The following is a 23,403-nucleotide window of genomic DNA, read 5'->3' as shown; positions in this document are numbered from 1 at the left end:
CATGCCAGACAATCTGCCAGGGACCAGGCTTCCCTGTGCCAGACAATCCGCCAGGGACCAGCAGCTTTTGGAGAATCAAACCTCATTGGAATGAAAGTGAAAATGGGTGTCCTCAACAGAAACAACCCCGCCCTGACTGGTCTGACTCAGTGGATAGAGCGTCAGCCTGCAGATTGTAGGGTCCCAGGTTCGATTCCAGTCAAGGGCATGTACCTTGGTTGCGGGCACATCCCCAGTAGGGAGTGTGCAGGAAGCAGCTAATCGATGTTTCTCTCTCATCGGTTTCTACAATAACTCTCTATCCCTCTCCCTTCCTCTCTGTGAAAAATCAATAAAATATAGTGAGGAAAAAAAAAGAAAAAGAAAGACCCTTCCTCTCACAAGCATGTCAAAGTCAAGGCCGGAGGGACCGCATGCCTCATTTTGGCCTGCTGGCCTCCAGTTTGACATGCTTGCCTGGGGTCTCTACAAGGGAGAGGAGGATTCAATGCCCAGGGCATTCTGGGTAATTATTTTTTGGTGAGGATCCAGAACCCATTGTTGTATGCAAAACGTTGTGCATGGGTATTACAATGAAAATTAATTACAGAAATTAAATTTAAAAAATGCTACCATGGAAGTCAGATGAAAGCGGTGAGGGAGACGTCTCAGAGCTAGGGGCAGGCTTCCTGGAGGAGAGGGCAGCCGACGGGGCTTCATGGATTGGTAAGAAGTGGGAGATGGGAAGCGGAGAGGTACCAAGGTAGGCAACCAGGTGGGCACTGTCCCAGCCCTACAGAAGAACAGTTTATGCATATGCATGAGGGGCTGGGTGATGCTCATTAACATACAGAGGGAGGTGGCACCATGTGGCCAGAGGAATTGGAGGTTTGGTGTCAGGCCTGAGCTGGGATCCTGGCTCTATCACCAACCACTGGAGTCTTTGAGGGGTGACAGCATGACTAAGCAGAATCTCTGGCGTTGGTGTGTGGGGTGAACTGAAGAAGCAATTAGGGTGCAAACTAGCTTTCAGGAAGGGAGAGAAAGCGTTACCACTCATGTTTTTCAGAGGGAGGAGAGACCCAGAGACTTTGGCTTGCCCGGGTCACCCAGCGGAGAGAGAACAAGCAGAGGCCAGCGCCCAGGGCTTCCCTGCCAGTTAGTGCACTGCTCTTTCCTGGGCCACCCAGAACCTCATGCCTGGGGGTCACTGCTCCCAAAGGCAAGCTCCCCAGGAGGTGGCAGTCAAGGTCAGGGCCTTGCTTACCAGGAGCAGAGGACTGGAGTCTAGGGCAGGGGTCGGCAAACTCATTAGTCCACAGAGCCAAATAGCAACAGTACAACGATGGAAATTTCTTTGGAGAGCCACATTTTTTTAAACTTAAACTTCTTCTAACGCCACTTCTTCAAAATAGACTCTCCCAGGCCGTGGTATTTTGTGGAAGAGCCACACTCAAGGGGCCAAAGAGACGCCTGTGGCTCGCCACCAGCCACAGTTTGCCGATCACGAGTCTATGGGACGAAGGGGGAGCCATCTCCCTGGACTGTTGCTCTAGGGTAGGGGTGTCGAACTCAATCAGAGAAGGGGCCAAAATCTAAAATCCAGCCTAAATCGCGGGCCGAATGGTTTACTGAACAGTCATAAACTGACAATGTCATAAACTGACAGCGGAGTGCAGTGATGACAGCGCGGTGCGGGCCACATTGCAAGGCCTGGCGGGCTGGATTTGGCCCGCGGGCCTTGTGTTTGACATATGTGCTCTAGGGGCACAGAGGCCAGTGCACCTCGTTCTGCACCTGCATCCACAGAGCCTGGGAAAAAGGCTGGTCCCCAGGGTCCCAGAGGTGACTTCCTCTACACTCGTGATGTGACGTGAAAAGTGGGCGATTCACTCATTAGTGGGCTGTTTGGGCCACCTGCAAGTTGGTTCCAGCTCATCTAAAAGTCGTGGTTAAAGACCATAACAACCCCAATGGCTCTCAGGTCCCCTCATCCCGGGGTGGCCGGACATAGACTAGACCCGGGACCGCCTCCTAAGGATGCTCTCTGTCAAGAGCATGCAAAGCAGGTGCTGGAGGAGGAGAGCTGAAGGCAGGAGTGCCCTGCTGAGGGCTTTGGCGACAGATCTGGTCAAATGCAGCCTCTTGTTTCCTGGCTGTGTTACCTAAAACTAGTCCTTCGCCTTTCTGAACTGTGCTTTTCCAGTTGCAAATCACAGAATACCCATCTGAGAGGATGACTCCAAGGACAAAAGCATGAAAGAATATAAAATGAAATAATACGAAAGCACCTGTCTTCATGGGTTTCTGATAAATGCTAGTGTGAGTGGTGATGACGTTGAAAGGATGATTCCGATGCTGGCGGGACAAAAACAAAAAGAGGTGGAGCCCGCCCATGAGGCTTGTCCCACACTGTGCTCTCTTCCCTCCGCCCGAGCCTCACTGTTTTCCACTCCCCAGCTCCCCGCTTTGCTGTCTACTCCCAGCTTTGATCTGAACCCGAGACAAAACACCTCATCTTCCTCTCGTCACTGCTTCTGCTTCCACTGCAGATGCATAGACTCCTCTGTTATTTTCCAAGCCGAGAACCTTACAAGGGGCCCCAGAAGGAAATGGCTTGTCCAGGGTGTCTTCTTGCACCTCAGAAAGCGTCACTGCTGACCCAGCCCGTGCCTCGGACACCCCACCACACCAGAGAGTAGAAACAGGTACTAGGTGCTATTGAACTGACCGGAGAGGAAGGTGGGGAACCGGGAGGGGGGGGGGAGGGACTTCCCAAAGCTGTCTCATTAGCAAGTGGGCACTTTCCTTCAGTGCAGTGGGCCTCTGGCCAGGAGGTGGCGCCATACGCTTCCAGATCACAAAAGTGAAAGTGCCCTGATGGGAAAGGCAGGGCCGCCAACCTCCTGCCGTTAGGTGCCAGGCTGGCCTTCCTAGGAAGCGCCCTAAGAGCCATTATAATGTTCCCAGTGTTCAGCAGGGAGACCTGAAATATCTGGGTCATCTCCTCATTGCTGGGCTGAAAAAACCACTGAGAAAGACTGAACAAATAAATGGACGTACGTGTAGAAAGAGGTTTCTAACGTTAGAGAGATGAGAGTGGCAGGGAGAGCGTCGTTACAGTTTATGAAGAGTCTCCTAGAGTCCAGGCGCGTGGTGCTTTCTCTGCAGAGAGCTGACGTTATAGTATTATTATCCCCGCTTACAGATGGGAAGACTGAGGCTCGGAGAGATTAAGATACTTGCCCAGGGTCCCTATGTGGCTAGTGAGGATAGAGCTGGCACTACATCTATGTATTAAACACACACACACACCCACACACACACACACACATTTATTTAGTCCTCATAATAAGCTTAGGAGGCAGAACAGCCCACCCATGCAAGCAGAGGCCATGCTGTGTCAACATTCACAGGCTTTTCCTCAATACCAGGCCAACCCCTGCCTCCTGGAGGCCTTGGTTCCACTCAGGACCCTTTCTTCCTTTTTTTTTTTTTTTTTTTTTTTTTTTTTTAAATATATTTTATTGATTTTTTCACAGAGAGGAAGGTAGAGGGATAGAGATTTAGAAACACCAATGAGAGAGAGACATCGATTAGCTGCCTCCTGCACACCCCGCACTGGGGATGTGCCCGCAACCAAGATACATGCCCCTGACTGGAATCAAACCTGGGACCTTTCAGTCCAAAGACCAACGCTCTATCCACTGAGCCAAACTGGTCTCAGCAGGACCCTTCCTTCCTTATGAATCTGGGCAGTCACGTCACCTCTGTGAGTCTTAGCTTTCTCATCTGGAAGATGAGATAATCACCAGGCAAGGTTGTGGGAAGTTCAATGGGGAAAACATGTTCATTACGAAGCAAGACTCTATTTTACGGGATTATCTCTACTGCAGGCACCGAGCAGCTTAATTGCCTTAAAGACACACAGCTGCCTGCCACGGGATTCTCTGTCGGGATGAGCCCCCTTCATTTAGCTCCCTGGGGAAATGGGTGTGTGCCATTTGGACCCGAATAGGGCAAAATCCTGTGCTGCTTTCAACAAGGACTCGGGGCACTCGGCAAAGTCCTGGCCACACGCTGGCAAGCAAAACACACCGGCGGCTCCTTGGGGCTCAGGGCTGGAGGCAGCTGACAGGAAGCACAGTTGTTGGAGGGGAGACCGGTCAGGGGTCCTAACCTAGTCTGGGGCCCCCGTGGAGAGTCTGCCTGGGGAGCTGCCAGCAAGGTGAAACCTGAGGCACAGAAAGAGTTAGTCACATGGGGGGGAGGGGGCATCGAGGGTGAGGATCAGGAGAGGGGGTGCTCCAGGAAGAGGAAACGTATGTCCGAGTCCAGGATATGAGCACACAACACATTGCAAATCACTTTTGAAAAAACAGGCCATGGTTTCAGACAATGTTCTCAGAATGTCAAATGAAAGACGTGTGAACCAACAATATTAAAGTCTGTTTAGAAACCGAACACTATCGTTTTCTGAGGGTCTGAGGTGTCGTTTGGCTACCATATTACTGTCTTAAAACACCCTGACAGGTTCAGGAGGTCGCTGGTATCATAGGAAGAATCCTAGGCTGAAGGTCAAAGCGACTTCAGTGTTCTGTGTCGCCTCGAACTTTCTTTAGCATCTCAGGCAAAGTGCCCAACCTTCCTGATCTCCATGCATCTTACATATATTTTTTTAAAAACCCCACAAAAACGAGGTGATCTTCAAATATCTTTTAGGCTGCGAGTTTTTATGACAATACAGCATTCAGAAAAGAGTAATACAGTAACAGTAAATCTCAAGATTAATTGAAGATGAAAATGGCACATTCTCAGTTTCCTGAAATTGGGCATAATCAGGTTTTGTTAGAACTACCTTACTGAAATTCTATTTTTAAAGAATGTGTAGAGAAAATAAATATATTTCAGTGGTGTGGAATGTATGGCTTTAGAAATTTTGTCCAAAATACTTTTAAAAAGCTAACAGAAAAAACTTGAAAAAGTCAGTATGACCTGACCATCTTTGGAAGTATCATTTAGAGATAATCCAGAAAATGGCAAAGGATTTTAATTTTTAATAAATCCTAAGTCATACTGCATTAAGGGTCCAATAAAGTCTAGACAAGCAAATATTTAAAAGCAGTATAACACGATACACACTACTGTCCTGCAAATGACACTAGTAAAACTCCTTTTACCACTGCCCAGTTAGGCTACACTGAATTCTGCACTTCCATGAATGAATGACTATCCAAGAGCAATAACAAGCAATGCATTTTATGAACAGATAAACGTGTTTTGTTGCCCTTTTGAATAAACCACACTGTTATTATAAAAGAGAAAACCATTAAACATATTAAACATACTAGAGGCCCAATGCATGAATTTGTGCAAGAGTAGGCCTTCCTTCCCTCAGCTGCTGGCACCAGCTTCCCTCCAGCACCCTGGATCCAGGCTTCCCTCGCAGCCCTGGCTGGAAGGTCGTCTGGAAGGACGACTGGCCTAATTAGCATATTAAGCTTTTATTATTACAGATTTTTCATTAAAATGTTTTAAATTTTAAATTTGAAGTCATTTTTTAAAACATTCACTTTTGTTGTACATATATGTATATACATATGCTTGTGTACACACAAAGACATAACCACAAATCCATTCATTCATTCTTCATTCATCAAGTGTGTTTGGAGGGCCTGTGGTTCTGGGGACTGTGAAGGGCAGTGGGGATACAGCTATGAAAAAGATAGTCCAGGTCCCACCTTTCTGAACTTACTTTCTAATGAGGGAGATGGAAAATAAACAGACACATGCAGACAGTTGAGAGAAGTTTGAGTAATGAGACAGGCCACATGGAACATTAAAAAGGGGAGGGTTAGCCCAAACCAGTTTGGCTCAGTGGGTAGAGCATCAGCCTGCGGACTGAAGGGTCCCAGGTTCGATTCCAGTCAAGGGCATGTACCTTGGTTGTGGGCACATCCCTAGTAGGGGGTGTGCAGAGGCAGCTGATCAATATTTCTCTCTCATTGATGTTTTTAACTCTATATCCCTCTCTCTTCCTCTCTGTAAAAAAAAAAAAAAAAATATTTAAAAAATGGGGAGGGTTAGAGAATGACTGGCTGGCAGGAGCCGCTTTGGATGAGGTGGTGAGCGAAGGCCTCTGGGAGGGGCTAACTCTGAGAGCTGACCCGTGGGAGGAGCCGGCTCTGCAAAGTGATGGGAAGGGACTGTTCTAGGCCTGTGCTCCTCAACCGTGGGCACACAATGGCATCACCTGGGGGCCTCATAAAATACGGATGCTTGCTGTCTTCTACCCCAAGATTCTGACTCAATTCCTTGGCTGGGGTTACAATCCAGGCACTGGGAATTTTTCCATTCTTCATAGGGACTTTCACAAGCTTCCTGGTGACACGAATAGACAGTGAGTCTGAGGACCACTGGTGTACGTGTAAGCAAGCCTCTAGTCCTAGCCTGTGTCTTCCTTATAAATCTGGGGGAACTCAGGGGCTATGGCTATGGCTGCACCTGCTGGCCTGTTTCCACCTTGACGAGGTAATTCCTGGTCCCAACTTCTAAGTCATCCTGGTTCTGGGTAGGAGGTCCCTGTGACCAGCCAGTCCTCACCAGCGATGCGGGGGCTTGAGGAATGGCGGCGAAATAGCCAGGGTTCCTTTCAGAAATGACATCCAAGGGAAACTGAGGACCACAGGAGTAATGAGGTGTCTACTGGTGCCTTGATGTGTCCCGGGTCCCCTTCAGGACTAGGAAGTCATCCTGGTTCTCCAGGGCCTGTCCTGCCACACTTTGTCTATGGCATGTGGGACTTAATGGCAGCGCTCGCTATGAGCTGGGGAGGAGAGGAAATCGCTCCCAAAAAGAGACAGAGGCACAGGTGATTGTAAGTAAATACCCATCCCTGTCCTGAGATTCTACTTTGCGATACTTTGCTCCCTGTCAGCCACCAACCACGAGCTCAGAGCAGCCACCAGGAATGTCTCCAGTGAGGATGCCTGGGTTGGGAGGAGTCTATCTCTGTCCCTGAGCAGCAGGAAGCTCCAGGTGTGCAAAGTGGGACCTTCTCCTGCCCTCTCCTGCCTCTGTCAGCCCCGTGCTCTGCCCTGCTTGGTCCACCTTGACTCTCTGTCTCCTCAGGTCAGTGCTAAGTCTCTCGTTCCAGAGCCCAGCTCTCCTCTCTGCCATCCAGCCTCCACACCTCTGCCCTTGGCATTGGACAACCCCCTTGCTGCAAGGGTGGGGACCTGCCCAAAGCTTCTGTACGATGTAGATTACATCCTCCTGCACTGACCGAGGAGGGTGACCCCTCCCTTCACCCCCATTTCTCTCCCTAGAGCTCCTTGGACCACACTCCTGGCTCTAGAGAGGCTGCTTTGACTCTGGAAGGGCCAGCGAGGATTTCTCAGAGCGGCCGCCAGGGGGCGCCCCTGGAGGAGGTCTGCGCTGACCCTGGACAGGAGGCAGGGGCCTGGAGCTCAGAGGTCCGGAGAGGGGACCTGAGTAGGGTGGGAGTTTCAGCTTCCTCCGGAACTGACCCCCCACATCTCACCCCAAGTTAGCATCATCTTTCCAAGAAAGCCACTTTATAAATCGTTATAACCTCGAGGTCTCGAGAACTCTGGGCTGGGGTGCGACTCCGGGTGGAGCTGAATTCGTGTTGCCCCATCCTGGCAGGGGCACCCCTGTTCCGAGCCACCGCCCGCCCCCATCCACGTCCCCCCCGCCCCCCCCCCCCAGCCCTGCCCCCCGGCTGCCCTCCAGCCCTGCCCCCCCGGCTGTCCCCCAGCCCTGCTCCTGCCCCCCGGCTGCCCCCCAGCCCTGCTCCCTGGGCGCCCCCCAGCCCTGCCCCCCGGCTGCCCCCCAGCCCTGCTCCTGCCCTCCAGCCCTGCCCGCGCCCGGCGGGGCCTCCCCGGGAGCCGGCGGCGGCGGCCGGGCGGGCGGTGGGGCTGAGCCGGCTCTGGCTCCCGCCGTCTGCGCGCCGCGCTCCAAGGCAGCGGGGTGAATGGACGGCATCCCAGTCCTGCCGGCAACTTGAAAATACAAATAAAACAGAGGGGAACAGAAATAAATACTAAGGAGCGCGCCAGGAAGCCAAAGAAAATACAATCGCGAGGCCCTGAGCCCCGGCTCCCCCGGCCCGCAGCCAGCCGGCCTGGGCGGCCAGCCCTTGGCGCTGGACCCGCGGGCCTTGGGGCGCCCCCTTCCCCGGCCGCCCCCCGACCCTCCCAAAAGCCGTCCCATTGAGGAAACACAATCCGGGCTGGGCTACGAGGAGCCCGCGCAGAGGCCAGGACAGGCCTCAGCACGCCCAGCCCCGCCACAGGGCCCGCCTTGTGCTTTGTGCGGGCAAATATTTATTTTGGTTCAAGTGGACCCCTTTCCATAAAGACCACCTGGTTGTAATCAATAACACCTATTTTCAGATAATCTGCCGCTCCAGGCAGGGCCCGGGGAACTAACTCACCCAAACAGAGACCTTTTCAAAGGGAATTGTAAATGGGCTGGATTCACATGAGGGCTGGGGGAGGGACGGGCTGGAGGGGGGGGGGGCAGGGAGTTGGGGAAGTGGGGGCCCCCCCAGGACCTGGGTGGTCAGGACAGAGCTGAGCCAGGTAAACTGTCTCTCTTCAGACAGCGCCTCTCTCTCTCTCTCTCTCTCTCTCTCTCTCTCTCTCTCTCTCTCTCTCTCTCTCTCTGTGTGTGTGTGCTGGTGGGGGTGGGGGAAGGGACAGCCTTCAGGAACCCTTCTCAGAGCAAACACATTAAAAACCTTTCTCCCGCCCAAGCCGGTCTGGCTCAGTGGATAGAGCGTCGGCCTGCGGACTGAAAGGTCCCAGGTTCGATTCCGGTCAAGGGCATGTACCTTGGTTGCAGGCACATCCCCAGTGAGGGGTGTGAAACTGATCGATGATTCTCTCATCAATGTTTCTGACTCTCTATCCCTCTCTCTTCCTCTCTGTGAAAAATCAATAAAATATATTAACCTTTCTCCCATGGACCACATGTTGCTGCTGAGGGAGACTTCTAGAAACAAGAAGAGCAGCTTCCCTGTAAAGCTGAGCATCTACCTGTCAAATGTGGGTTCCGGAACGAAGCAGAGCCCAGTGCCCCCAGCGCTGGAGCTCCTCAGAGGGGCTGCCCGTACCTCACCTGTGGAGTGGGTGTCCCCCTGTAAGGGGGTGTCCCCCAATCCACCTCTCCTGGGAGAACGGATCCAGAGCACCTTCCCCGGGCTGGCATGGCTGCAGGTGCTGGTGCAGCAGGAACAGAAGGGAGAAAGCCCTGCCTGCGTGGAACTCACGTGGCAGTGGGGAGAGACAGATAGTTAACAAGAACAGAGGTAAAAGACTCAGGGGTGGGTGTTATGGGAAAAGGGAAGTGGGAGAAGACGCTTTGAAACGGTAAAGAGCTTGGTGTCGGGGCTGTGCGGTGGAAACAGCTGTCCCTCTGGGCCAGTTTGTCTCCTTGGTGGCAGGTGGCAAGGAGAAGCTATGGCTCCATAACGTCTCAAGTCCGCATCTACCTCCTAGCACAGCTCCAGAGCCTCAGCACCCTCAGCTGTGAGTCAGGCTTGATCATGTCCACGTGGCTGGGTTGTTGTAAGGGTTCCGTGAACATGGAGAGCCCACTTCACTCAATGTTAGATACCCCCCCCCCCCCAAATGCCATGCATTAGCCTAGGTCCAGTGGAGATGTTGTATCCAGTTAGAATATGACATTGTAAAACTTTCCATAACATAACAAGATTTCTAGGTGAAACATGAAGACCAAGTAAGTCATGGAAGCTGGAGCTTGGAGCTCCCTTCATAGGAGATGCTGCGCCCCATCTTCCCACACTTGACAGCATCTGGCAGTAAGGGTGGCCTAGGCAACAAACCCTGACTCAGCAGAAATCACCTGGCTCCTGCCGTGCCCCCAGCCCCACTCGGTACCATGTGACCCTCCTGGCCACTGCCATTGGGCCCTGCCCCGGGGACAGCCAATCCATAGAGTTCAAGTAAACCTTGAAGTGATCAGAGCCAGGAGACAGCAATTAGCTTAGCAAGCCATTAGCCCCCGCCTATTAACTGGGAAATGTGGAGGCGGAGTCCAGGGTAGTGGGAGAACAAGGAAGAAGATGTGAAGAGGGTATTTTAGTCACGGGAGTTCAGAAGCATTCCCACTTGAATTCCTTGGATTCTAGTCCCTCTTTTGTTCAGGATCCATGAGGCTGTCTGTCCATTTGTTCAACGGTCCTGTCTCCTTCAGCCCCTGGAGGGTTTTACAGTCAGTTCCCAGGACTCGAAGAAGCCCGAGGGAGTGCCTTCTCTTCCCACCCAAAGACGCACCTTCCAGGAAGTCTGTCTAAATAACGTAGGGATGCTCTTTAACTGTATGTGACGAGGGGAGGGAGTGGGGGGAGGCCACACCAAGAACAGGCATGTCTATGTGCACCAAAGTGTTTAAACCTCAGCAGAAACACTTTCCAGAATTGTCCTTTTTTATTTTTATTTTTTATCTGTTCCTAAGGCCCTCTGGGTATCAAAGCATCCACTGTAAAGTCCTAAAAAATAACTGCTCTGATCCCAGTGCCCCTGTCTCCATCCTTGGAGATGGCTGCCGAGAGGGGACAAAACTCATGGACTTGGTCCTCGTGGTGGTCGGCCAGGCTGGGGCTGAATGGATGTCCCCCACTCTTCAAACACAACGTGGTGTCCTCCCTCTGATGAGATGCCCTCGGCATTGATTCTCAGCTCTGAGCTTGCCAGGAGCTTGAACTTGGGCTCTGACACACTGGTGGGGGTCGATGGCCCAGGAAAGATGATGATGAGAAAGGGCCCAGGGACAGGAAGAGGGGTGACGGGTAGGAATTTAGGATAATTGAATTTGCTGTACAGCCAGCACTTATGACCTGGGTCATCCGAGGCTGGATCTTTGGTCATAAATCCACCAAGACCAGGAAATTCCATGTTTTTTTTTTTCTCAGAGACCAGTATGGTTGAGGAGTTAGGGAGGGTCGTTTTTATCTTCTGAAGATGCTGTGACTCTGAGGAGACTAATATTTTTGCAGGAAGATTTGTGATGCTTGCATCCTGAAAAGTCCAGGACCAGTCCCTCTGTCTTTTTGTCAGAGTTTCTCCCAGGAAAACCAGCAGGCCCTCCTGCATAAAGGACATATGTCCATCTGCCACGATTACCCAAAATGTTGGAGGAGGGCCAGACTACACAGCTACCCTGTACTTCCGACTCTAGCTTACCCTCAGTTGTCTTGTGGGGATGTGTGGATGGAAAGCCGGAGGTCATTTGTCATTAACTCTCAACAAACTAAGTAACAGACCTCCTGGAAACTAGATATTTCTTACAGTGTAAGTTTGAACCTAAGTGCACACTGTATGCAAATGTGATTTTTATGATACTTCTGGAATTTTCTGGAAACCCTACTCAGGAAGTCCTCTTGAAATTAATGAAACCTCCCATAGGAAAGGGCTGGTGTCTTCCAGGGATGCATGTCTCCTAAGCATGTGGGGCAGCTCAGGGATGGCTGTGGCCATGGCCATGTGATTCATCACGTAGATGGAAACCATGGTTTCCTCTACTGCTCCCTCTTCACACCCTTTGCCCAAAATTTTCCTTGAAGGGTTGACTGTGAGCATGAGAGGCAATCTTAGGATTTGCTGTAAGATGGAAGCCACTTGAATAATTAGATCATTGGAGTTTTGTGTCTTGAATTCTGATCAGGTAATCTCTGACATTTGCAAAGACTCAGTGGGAAAGGGAAAGACTGAGGATTATCAGGAATACTCTTTTAAAGGCAGGTTTCAGCTGCAATCCAACTAACTGTGCTTTTCAGAAATGAATGGCAAGTTCATATTTCTTCCCTATAGGCCAAGCACCTCTGGATCGAGTTTGCATTCTTCACAATTTAAAGTTCTCAGGTGGATGTCAATGCAAATTAGTTTCTGATGGTTAAATGTCCTATTATGATTTTAAAAAATATATTTTTATTGATTTCAGAGAGGAATGAGAGGGAGGGAGAGAGAGAGAAATAGAAAATCAATGATAAATAGAGAATAATTGATCAGCTGCCTCCTGCACACCTCACACTGGGGATCAAGCCCTCAACCTGGGCATATGTCCTGACCAGGAATCAAACTGTGACCTCCTGGTTCATAGGTTGATGCTCAATCACAGAGCCACCAGCCAGGCTACTATGATTTTATTTATATGCGGAAAAACACTAGATAAATAAAAGTTCCTAAAAAGACAGGAAGAGCAAAGGAAAATAAAGTTGTCAGGAAATGCAGTGCCTAGAAAATACTGCTGGAATACCTGTGAGGCCTGATGAAACTTTTCTGGAAGCCAGAGCCTAGGGCAGTATCTCAGTCAATGGGAAAGACTTCTGGGAAAACCAATTAGCACCAAACCCTGACTCAGCAGAAATCGCCAGGCTAATTATAAGCCTGCTCTGGGCTTATACTTAAACTGAGACGTCTCACCTATGTGCTTTATTTTTTCTATGTGTCTCTGGAGTGAACTGTGATGGAGCAGAACTGACCCCTTGCCCTGCCTCCCACAACTGCTGGGCAGCTGGGCTTTGAACCTTTCTGCCCCATGGGTGGAGTTTGACAAACAATAGGCATGGGCTAGACCCTTCTCTAAAGCTAGGTGCTAGGGTTCTGTTTCTCTGGGAACCCTGATTAATACAGTATACACTGAGTGGCCAGATTATTATGATCTCTGAACGCATAATAATCTGGCCATTCAGTGTGTATCCTATATAATAAAAGGCTAAAATGCAAATTGTCCGCTGGACCAGGAGTTCGACCAGCAGGCAGGCAGGCCAACCATCCATGTCCCCTCCCCCTGGGCAGGCTGGCCGGACCCCACCCATGCACTAATTCATGCACCAGGCAGATTATTATTCATTCAGAGATCATAATAATCTGGCAATCAGTGTATGTCTGTGTGTAAAGATGATAAATATGTGTGTGCATGTATGTATACATATATGTTGCCTAGTTCTGTCCACTGAGAAGACCTGGGAGCAGCAACACTGCAAAGAAATGAGCACACCTATCCCCCAGATATCTGCTTCTAAATATCATTTTTCACTAAAAGCACCAATAACCCTGGGGGAAACGACTGACTCCAGGGCTGTTTGGGTCAGGGAGCCCCAAGTATGATGTCGAGGAAGGGTCCCAAGACTGCTGGGAATAACAGCAAGGGAGACAGACACAAGCCTGACTGGCCTGCCCCTGGGACAATGTCATCATCAAAATAAATAATGATAAGAACATCTCATATTCACTGAATAAGATAGAAAACCATGAGCCTTCAGAGGTAGAAATAAGTGCATGAATACATTGAAATATGACCACGAATGGGACATTTACATAATTTCAAAGCACACAAAGTACTTATTAATTACAAAGGGGAACACAGTAGTTTATAGTGGAGAAGCCTGGCAGACACCACCGTAATCAAATCACCAAAACAAACCCCATCAGAAATGGGAAAAGTTGAAATGTGTGCCATGTCCAGGTTACCATGAGAAGGAAGCTAGTCACTCCTGGTACCTGTCTGAGGCACCTAACCTGAACCCCGACATGAAGAAATGCCAGACCACCCCAAATGGAGGGCCATTCTCCAAATCCCTGGCCTATAATGTTCAAAGTTGCCAGAGCCTTGAAAATCAAGGAAATGCCTTGGGAGCGCTCCAGACACAATAATTAAATGCAATATATATTTCTGAATGGGATCCTTTCATACAAGACAAGAGCTGGGCAATGAGGGAAGAGTGGGTGGCGCCTGAGGATTCTAGGTGGTCATCTGTTCATGTAAGTTGTCTGATTTTTATGATTGTACTGCATTATGTGGTAGAACAATGTTGTGGGAGATACACACTCCGTATTTGTTGGGATGAAGCATCAGGTTGGAAAATTATTCTCCTATGGTTCAATAACCATTGGCTCAGTGGTTGAATATCGACCTATGAGCCAGGAGGCCACGATTTGATTCCTGGTCAAGGCACATGGCCGGATCGTGGGATGGTTCCTCAGTGTGGGGCATGCAGGAGGCAGCCGAGCAATGATTCTCTCTCACCATTGATGTTTCTATCTCCCTCTCCCTCTTTCTTCCTCTTTGAAATCAATAAAAAAATATTTTAAAAAAATGCCTTTCTGGCTGTAAAACAAAAATCTACTCTGTACTCAACTCCCCACTCAAAGGGCTCACCAGTTAGCAAGGACTCAATAAACATTCTTGGAGGAAACCTAGCAAAGACCAACAGATAGCCCTGATGATATATCTACTTCCTGTACAGGAATTTATTCTAGGTTTTCCACGGGGATCACCTGATACCACACAGGAACTCTTGCAGGAGATAGTGACTGCTCAGCTCCCCATGTGTAGGTGCAAATAGTTGCCCAGTAGGTGGAAGGCTCAGAAATTGAAGCCAGGTCCTTCAGCATTGCATCCTTGCTCGTTTCTCTACCTAAATTGCCTCTCTTCCCACTAAACAAACACATAAAGCAACTCAGTTACAAAGTCTAAGTTAAGCTTTAGCAATTGTAGGTAAGTGAGTGGTCTCGCTGGAAAGCTCTCTGTTTCCCCCTAGAGCTTTTAAGCGAAGTGTAAATTGACTATGTGCTTAGGAATTTCCCAGCTCACACAGCCTGAAACAATTAGACAGGAGGCCGAGCCAGAGTGAGAGGGAGACAGACCCCAGGCTTGGGAGCCCACATTCCTTCTCAAAGCTTCCCTTCATGTGCTTCCTCAATTGGCTGCAACCCTAGAGGTTTGACTGGCTAACCCACTTCCTCTCAGAAGTGTCCGTCCCCCAGGGGAGCCTGGGATTTGTAGTCTCCAAATCAGCAGACCTCTCCTAATCCTACCCCTGGCTCCCTGGCTGAGGGAGTGCAGTTCAACTTCAGTAGCTTTCTACATGATGAAGTGTCCGCTGTGCTTTCTGCAAAACACAACGTTCTTCCTGGATACGAGCGGAAGCCTCTGTTTATTCACCAGAACCCAGCCCCTTGGCCCCCCATTCAGGTTCTTTATAACCTCCCCTCTCCCTACCATTGATACTAAGCACCGTTTTACAGCCTCCGGAGGGAATGCTGGCCACCAGCCCGGTGCTGCTGTGAATGGCAGATCCCAAGCTCAGGGGGAGCAGGGCAGCGAGGCCCAGGGCTGCTTCCCAACGTGGTGTCTCTTCAGTCGTGTTTAAGGTGACGTGTTTACAGGACGGCTGTTAATGAACAGATATTAGAGGAAGCAGAGTGCGAAGCCAAGTTCCCAGAGATCTACAGAAAGCACTGCCTTTTGTTTCGCTTTGCTTTGTGTTTTATTTGTCCCCCAACCGTTGCCTTGGCCTGGCAGCACGCTGGCTTAAGCTCTGGCCAGGTAGCTCAGTATGTTAGAGCATCCTTCCCATATGCCAAAGTTTACAGTTTATAAGTTCAATCCCCAGTTAGGGCACGCACAAGAATCAACCAATGAGTAGAACAACAAGTAAGTGGAACAACAAATCCACCTCTCTCTCTCTCTCTTTCTCTCTCTCTCTCTCACTCTCTCTCTCTCTCTCTCTCTTCCTCTCTCTCTCTCTCCAACAAATAAAATTTAAAAAAGAAAGAGAGACCCATGTTCCTTCGAGCCTCTTGATCTCATTTGGTCTAAATGAGTCAGTCATACCCAATCTGATGGCCCACACTTGATGCATGACCCCTGGACTACTACATCAGTGGTCGGCAAACTCATTAGTCCACAGAGCCAAATATCAACAGTACAAGATTGAAATTTCCTTTGAGAGCCAATTTTTAAAAACTTAACTTCTTCTAATGCCACTTCTTTAAAATAGACTCACCCAGGCTGTGGTATTTTGTGGAAGAGCCACACTCAGGGGGCCAAAGAGCCTCATGCGGCTCGCGAGCCACAGTTTGCGGACCATGGGACTATATAAACATCTGATTCATTGTTCCATAGCATGGAGATATTCTTGCTTAAACAAAACAATGATTAGTTTAGGTGTTACTACATTTCTGGTGGCCACTGACCAATAAACAAGTCTCAGAACAGCAGATATTGAAAACAGAGAGTCCTTCATGTTTTGTTTTGTTTTTTTGACACTAAAAAATACGACCTCCTGCTCCAAAGGACTGTCAACTGTGGAGAAGACTGGCTTCCAGGAGAACTGCCCACAGCTGTGCCACGCTTCTCTCTCCTTGGCTTGCACTGTTGGTTAGAACAAATAAACGTCATGGCGTAGGCGCAGAACGCTGGAGTGGGGGAAACACTGAGCCAGAAGCCGGAGGACAAGATCCTGCTTGTCCTCTGTGACCAGTCAGCTGGCTGCCTCCTGTAAGCCAGTCAGTCAATCTGGGCATTGCTACTCCTTCCTCCGCACAAACGTCTTTAAGGAAAAAATGGTGTGTTGATCCTGTGAGCGAGTGGAATAGCTTCTTTTTATTTCTATTATTATTATTATTATTATTATTATTATTATTGATTTCAAAGAGGAAGGGAGAGGGAGAGAGAGACAGAAACATCAATAATGAGAATCATTGATTGGCTGCCTCTTGCATGCCCCCCACTGGCGATTGAGCCCACAACCCGGGCATGTGCCCTGACTGGGAATCAAACCGTGACCTCCTGGTTCATGGGTCGATGCTCAACCACTGAGCCACGCCGGCCTAACACCTTTTTTAACGGCAGGGTGCAAGTTAAACAAATTGGAGACCAAAGTTCTGGAGCATGTCTCATTCTGCCTGCGTAGACCTGTTGTCTAGAAGATACTCAGTGTTACCAAGGGAAACTCAGAGGGTTAACAACACTGTGGGTCTCATTCCTCACATCAAGGACCTTCCAAGCCTCATCCCCTCCCCACCATCCCCCTGCTCCCATTATATAAAAAAGAGAAATTAAAAACAAGCTACCTAACAATGAAGCACTTTGAAGAAAGTTTTTGCCTTGGGAAGAAAAAGGATCTTACAAGTTTGCATGGGCCATATAAAATCCTGGCCTGGGACCAGAGAAAGCTGCGCCATCTTTCTTTTTTTAATCTTTATTGTTAAAAGTATTACAATATGTCCCCTTTTTCACTCATATGTGGAATCTAATGAACAAAATAAACTATTGAACAAAGTAGATCCAGAGACATAGAAGCATGGAACAGGCTAGAAGCTGGGCCACCTGATTCTCTGATGGACTATCAGGGGGGTTGGCCACTTGGGTTTGAGGAGTATGGTTGATGCAATAGAATGAAGTCTAATAGACAGGGTCATACCCAGAAATGATGTTTCATCCAGGCATCCTGTGGCCCAGTCAACTGAATACTTAACATTAACCTTCACATGGCTGATGATGCTTGCAGATATTTCTTTTTAATGTTATTTCAATCTCCCTCCAGCCAAAAAGAGGTTTATAGGATGACAGTCAAGGCCATAGACCATCTGTGTCCAAGAACTGCAACAAAGCAAACAGTTTGGCCCAGGATGGACCTTAGCCTATGGGAGGGAGCCAATAAGAAGACGACATCCTCAGGTCTCAGAGAAGAAGGCACAATTTATTTAGTTTATTTTACAACATAGTCTTCATGGACAGTTGTCAGCTTAACATAGTTTATAAGAGTCAATGGTTACCTGCAAAATTATATATATTTTAATATCTAAAAAATATATTGCATATATAGGGCGGGAAAATCCCTTGTGCCCACAAGGGAACATTTGCTTGTTCCTTTAAAAGTTGCAGTGATTGCAGGAGAGATGGTATGTACAAACATGTCCAAGCATGAACGTTTCAATGGCTCTCCTTGGGTAACGTGTGCTCACCTGTTAAATAACTACAACCAGTGCTTCTCTTTCTAGCAAGTCAGTGACTTAAATGTCCGTTTCCTTTTCAGCAATAGTCACATTATGCTTTATTATTTAAAAAAAAACCAGCTATAAAAACGTACAAACAGACCAAATGTACAGATTGACAAAAGATGTACAAATTACATTTAAAAAAATAACACCGACTGATTTGATAGTAAAATTGCCTTTGTGACCGAGGTCAACTCGTTTACTTATTCTTCTTACTTTTTTTTTTTTAATTATTTATTTTTAATACTGTGAGATATAGGAAAATAACTCTGCATAATTTATACAGTAAGTTGCCTTCTGACTGGGTGACCCCTGGACTGACGGTCTGACAAGCGCACAGCGCCTGCGGATCTGTTTGTGTTTAGAAATCCCTAAGACTTTTCAAAGTTCTGGGACTCACTGTCACTATCTTTAAAAAAAAAAAAAAAAAGAAGTTATCTAGGTCTCTGTCTTTCAGGAATGTCTGCCCTTGCATGAACATTTCTTAGTTAATATCTTGAGTATACCTAGAGGAAATGGTCAGCCTAGTACATATTGCCCATTGAGAGGAATTGTTCAATGCCCATGGCTTCTTAAATACACACACACCTTCTTTCTTAAAATTCCAGTTGGGTGAAAACTTCACTGGCCTTACAACCAATGTTCCAGTTGCTGTCCACTGAGCTAGGTCTCCCTAAAACAAGGTTATAAGCTTCCTGCCTCTATTTTCACTAAGTCTCAAACCAGAGCCTAACTGGTTAAGTCCACGAATCCTTAGCATAATGAACCGTACGAGATCCATGAGAAGACCCGTGTGTGGATAAGAAACTGCTTTGGTCATAAAAATAATAAAGACAATTTATAGTTTCTTTCATAGAACCATGATACAACCATTCCAGTAATTCTAAAAGTTCCATCTAGAAGTTGATAAGAGATTGAGAATACACATTAGCCTACTGGCCCATGGAATTACCCATCTCTTTGTTCAAGGTAGAGGAAGCAACATAAAAATAAAAAAAAGGATTTTTTTTTTTTAAAGAACAAATACAAAGGTTCTATCCAACAAGAAAGAACATATCCAGTTTTGTTTTCCCTTCAAGGCCACGTATGTCCTTTAGAGTCCAAAGTATTCCTGGGAAGTGTGAGGGATGGGCTTCAGCTAGAAGACCACCGATGATTAAGCTTCTAGTAGTAGCTGCCTAAGTGGGAGGGCACGTGGGTGTTAGGATGGCGGGGGACATTGGGATTGGGGTAGATTCCGCCCGTGGGGGAGGTCCAGTATTGTGAGGCGGCTCCAAAGAAGCTGGAGGAAGTGACGGGCATGGAGGACGGGTGGGGCGGGACAAAGTTCACCTTCTGTTGATGGGCGTGGTAGGAAGGCATGTAGGAGATATCGGAAGGGTACTTGTACATGGACGACTCGGTTGGATGTGGCTGCAGTGCCTGGGCGATGCCGTGGAAGTCAAATTTGTAGGCATACCTCTTGCCATGCACCTTGGTCATAATGTTTTTGTCGTAGTAGTATCGGAGGGCCCGGCTCAGCTTGTCATAATTCATGTTGGGCTTGCTTTTCCGCTCCCCCCAGCGCCTGGCCACCTCATCGGGGTCCGTCATTTTGAACTCGCCGTTGGTCCCCTCCCAGGTGATGCAGCTGGCATTGGCGCTGTCTGAGAGTAGCTCCAGGAGGAATTGCCAAAGCTGGATCTGCCCGCTTCCTGCAGGTGGTGAGACAGAACGGAACGGGGAAAACAGAACATTTCAGAATCCATCCCCTAAGTGCAAGGATTCCCTGACCCTTTGTAAAACAAAACAAAACAAAACAAAACAAAACAAAACAAAACAAAACAAATCTGCATTTCCTTTTACATTCTGCATTGCCTTGGCAGCCCATTCCTTTCATTGTTGATTTGCTTTATCATTTGCTGCTGAGATGGGCATTATAAGCATAGCTAAATCTTAAAACAACAGGCCCCAAGGCCTGGTGAAATGCACTGTGGGTAATGAGGTGCTGGAGGGCCCAGAGCTAGCTGTATGATTTGGGGCAAACCACAGCCACTCCTTTGGGCCAGAGTTTGGAATTTCTCCTTCTGTAAAGGCCTGAGTCACTGGCCAGCTCTCCTATGTAGTGAGGGAGTGGTTTTAATGTCAGGGGAAGAGTCTGGGCCAGGAGGCTGCTGTCAGTCACAGGCAGAAGGCATAGCACAGGCTTCCAGCTGACAGGATGCTCCTTATCAGGGCACTAGAGTCCAGCTCCGAGTCTAAGTTCTACAGAGAAGAACCGGACCGAGAGAAAAGTAAGAGAAGAAGGAGCTGGCTGGCTTCTTTTTCCCTGGGCAGAAAGGGTCAAGCACAGAAGACTGGAGACCCCGCAGTGTCGATGCAAACAGCTGGGAGGGTGCGGGCCTCACTCCTGCACTAGGACAGCCTATTATCAGCTCACATGCTCCGTGATTTTGATTTAGAACTCTTGATTTAGAGTTATTCTTTTCGTAATAAACCCTTAAAATGCATTGTCAAATTTACTTCATCTGCAACTTTTTAGGGTCACACCTCTTCTATAAGGCCAGATAGCTTGCAATGTTTTCTGAAATCAAGAATAAAACATGTTTGGCTGGGCCCATGTGGTTCAGTGGTTGAGCAATGGTTCCATGCCAGGTTGTGGGCTCGATCTCCAGTAGGGGGTGTGCAGGAGGCAGCTAATCAATGATTCTTTCTCATCATTGATGTTTCTAGCTCTCTCTCTCTCTCTCTCTCCCTTCCTTTCTGAAATCAATAAAAAATATATATATATTTAAAATAATAAAACACCTTTGGAATATTTATTCGCTTGTGCCTCGTAGGAGGGAGGCAACTGAGAGCCCAGTGGCTTTGTGTCCTCCTACCCCATCTTTCCCTCCTGAAACCTTTTCTTGTGCCACTTATAACTAAGCTAAGGCTCAGTGCAGGTGTGCAGTGATAACATCCTTGCTTTCTAGAAACATCCTTGGCTAATGGACACTATTGCTACCAAATAACTCACCCTGACCTCACAGGTACACTAGAGAAACAGGTGCTGAATGTTTCAAGGGAAGAAGTACATGTTGCTCTCCAGTCAGGTGTCTGAACTTTGGACAGAGGTCTCTGTAATCTCACATAGCTATGGAACATTCCAGAAAGAAAATCCTGCAAAGTCAACTCACCAGGGTTGGCTAAGCGACTGCTGGTTGGGCCCAGGATCTGATATGGATCTAAGGAAACAAAAAAGGAGATTTGCTTCAGGGTTATTAAAAATATAAGAATAACAGAATTAACAATAAGAATATCTCAAGGGTTTATGCTTTTATTTAAACATCATAGGAAAGTCTGATTTCAGAAAACTAGACTATTTTTTTTGTGTGTGTGTGTGTGTGTGTGTTTTTTTTTTTTTTGCAGACCCCAAGATCTTGATCACAGTTAGGATCCATCCCAGTATTTATAGAAACAACGTGGCATAGTAACAGCATTATATTTTGTTCATAGTTGGTGTCTAAAGTCTGTAGATAATGCTGTTACTATCTAAAACAGAGTAATGAAACGATCTGGAAAGGAGCTGGCTATATATTTCACCAAAACGAATAAGGTGAACATAGTTTATTACATGGGCTTGAAGATCTAAGGGCTAGTGGTCTTTCATAGCTCTATCTATTACTAACAACTTTACACACCTCTGCTTTTCTGTGGAGGCATAAAACATACCCCCCCCCCAAAAAAAAAAAATCAAGCAGCCAGTTTCTAGCCCCAGCTATGTTATAAACTAAGGCCATTGGAACATCTCTGGGTATTAGCTTTCTCATCAGCAAAATGAGTGGGTTGGGCTACTGAATCCCTCAGTTCCCTTCTAGTACAACATTCTGTGATTTTAAGCTTGGAAATGTCAACACTAAACCAACCAGAATTTGTATTTTAAGTATAAAGTGACTATTCTTGTATCTCAGTTTACTTAACATTTATGTGATTAGCTATAAAAAAAAAAATCTCTGCAATATTGGTTTTACGTAAGGTTTGTCTCCTTTTTCGGGGGAAATCATGGTAGAAAGCTTGATTGTTAACTTGACCACACTGTTAAATGTTTGGTGCAATTTTACTATTTTTATGGTTATAATTGCAATTTTTTTAAAAAAATCAACATGATTTTTGGGTTTCTACTTAGGCCCACAAATTAACATTGAAGAATCCCTAAGGCCATTTAGCCTACCCTTTTCTATCCACACAGTATGACAACATACATTTTTTTGGCAGGTCACATCTGATTTTTGTTGTTGTTAGGGATTCTTTAAATCTTTTATGTCAAATCCCCTGTCTGTCTTGTGTTTCTAAACTTTCCTGATGAATCTTAAGTCAATTTGCTATTGCTCTGTCTTTAGTGGAGATGGAAACAGTGTTTGCCCATCTCAAAGAAAATGGCTTATTCTAACCTTAATCTCAGCTGTGTCACGTGAAGAAGACATGGCTGGCCTTTCGGGTTTGGCACAAGAGCCGCCTTCAGTTATATGAGGGATCTTCATATAGAATAGGAGGAGGATTTCTCCAGAGGGTAAACTAGGAAACTTGAATGAGTTATAGGGAGGGGACTATGGCTCAAATAGTGGAATTGAGCCCAGCTAGGTAGTAAACTCTCTGTTGTTATAAGTATTCAAGTAGAGGTGGAGATGTTAAAGAAGGATGTATAGACCTGGATGTCTCTAAGTTCCTTTCTAATGCTAAAAGTCTCCAATTCCATGCTTTCAAAAGTTCTCCTTCCTGTCCAACTGGTGTGGCTCAGTGATTGAGTGTCAACCTATGAACCAGGAGGTCATGGTTCGATTCTTGGTCAGGGCACATGACCAGGTTGTGGGCTTGATCCCCAGGAGGGGGCATGCAGGAGGCAGCCAATCAATGATTTTCTCTCATCATTGATGTTTCTATCTTTCTCCCTCTCCCCTTCTCTCTGAAATCAATACAAATATATATATATATATATATATATATATATATATATATATATATATATATATTTCTATTTTTTTATATTTAAAAAGTTCCCCTGTCTAAATTGTTAAGTAGATCCATCACAGGATGGAGGTGTTTTTGAAAGCAAGGTTGGTGAGATACGAAAGGCTTGGAGAGTACTTGGAATGGAGTAGCTCTTGTCAGTGAGCTCTGTGGCTTTTAGCAAATCACGTTGACCCTCTGGGCCTAAGTTTATTTTTCTAAACGAGGCATTGGAAGACTTCATCTTTAATGTGTCTTTCACCCCTGACATTTAACAACCTCATTCCAGTGCCAGTATTGACTCTCAGATATGTGATGGTGTCAAACAAAGGCCCTACGTGGAAAAGTGATGACACAGACAGCACATTGTTTAAGTCCTCCTCAGGCGGCCACATGGAACCAATGGCTGAGTAAGAAGCAGAGGAGGGGTTACACATGTTGGACACGTACCTGGTTGGGGCCGCTGTTCAGTATTCTTACTCATCGTTTGTGCTCCTGCCAGGGGAGGACCTACAGCAAGAGAAGAGGAAATCCGGTCAGCGGGGCCACCTCCGAAGGGAAGAGAAATACCTTGTCAAATGCCCTCCAGAGGAGAAAGCTACTTTCTCACTCACTCACTCAT

The 23,403-nt window shown here is 47.4% G+C and overlaps 1 protein-coding gene across 2 annotated transcripts in view; it reads right to left on the bottom strand.

Annotated features, from left to right (window-relative positions):
* Window positions 1-17,496: 17,496 nt before the first annotated feature.
* The window catches only part of FLI1 (Fli-1 proto-oncogene, ETS transcription factor), a 111,037-nt gene continuing 105,130 nt past the window's right edge, over window positions 17,497-23,403 (bottom strand). For both annotated transcript variants that reach the window (XM_084867293.1, XM_084867294.1), the window contains exons 7-9: window positions 23,232-23,291; window positions 20,972-21,019; window positions 17,497-19,507 (exon numbers count right to left, since the gene is read on the bottom strand). In XM_084867293.1, the coding sequence (XP_084723419.1) occupies window positions 18,978-19,507; window positions 20,972-21,019; window positions 23,232-23,291 (638 nt within the window). In that variant the 3' untranslated portion in view covers window positions 17,497-18,977. The remainder of the gene's footprint in view (window positions 19,508-20,971; window positions 21,020-23,231; window positions 23,292-23,403) is intronic.

Source organism: Pipistrellus hanaki, assembly GCF_964339955.1.
Source record: "Pipistrellus hanaki genome assembly, chromosome: 19".
Lineage (NCBI taxonomy): Eukaryota > Metazoa > Chordata > Mammalia > Chiroptera > Vespertilionidae > Pipistrellus > Pipistrellus hanaki.
This window is presented reverse-complemented; position numbering and strand designations above follow the sequence as displayed.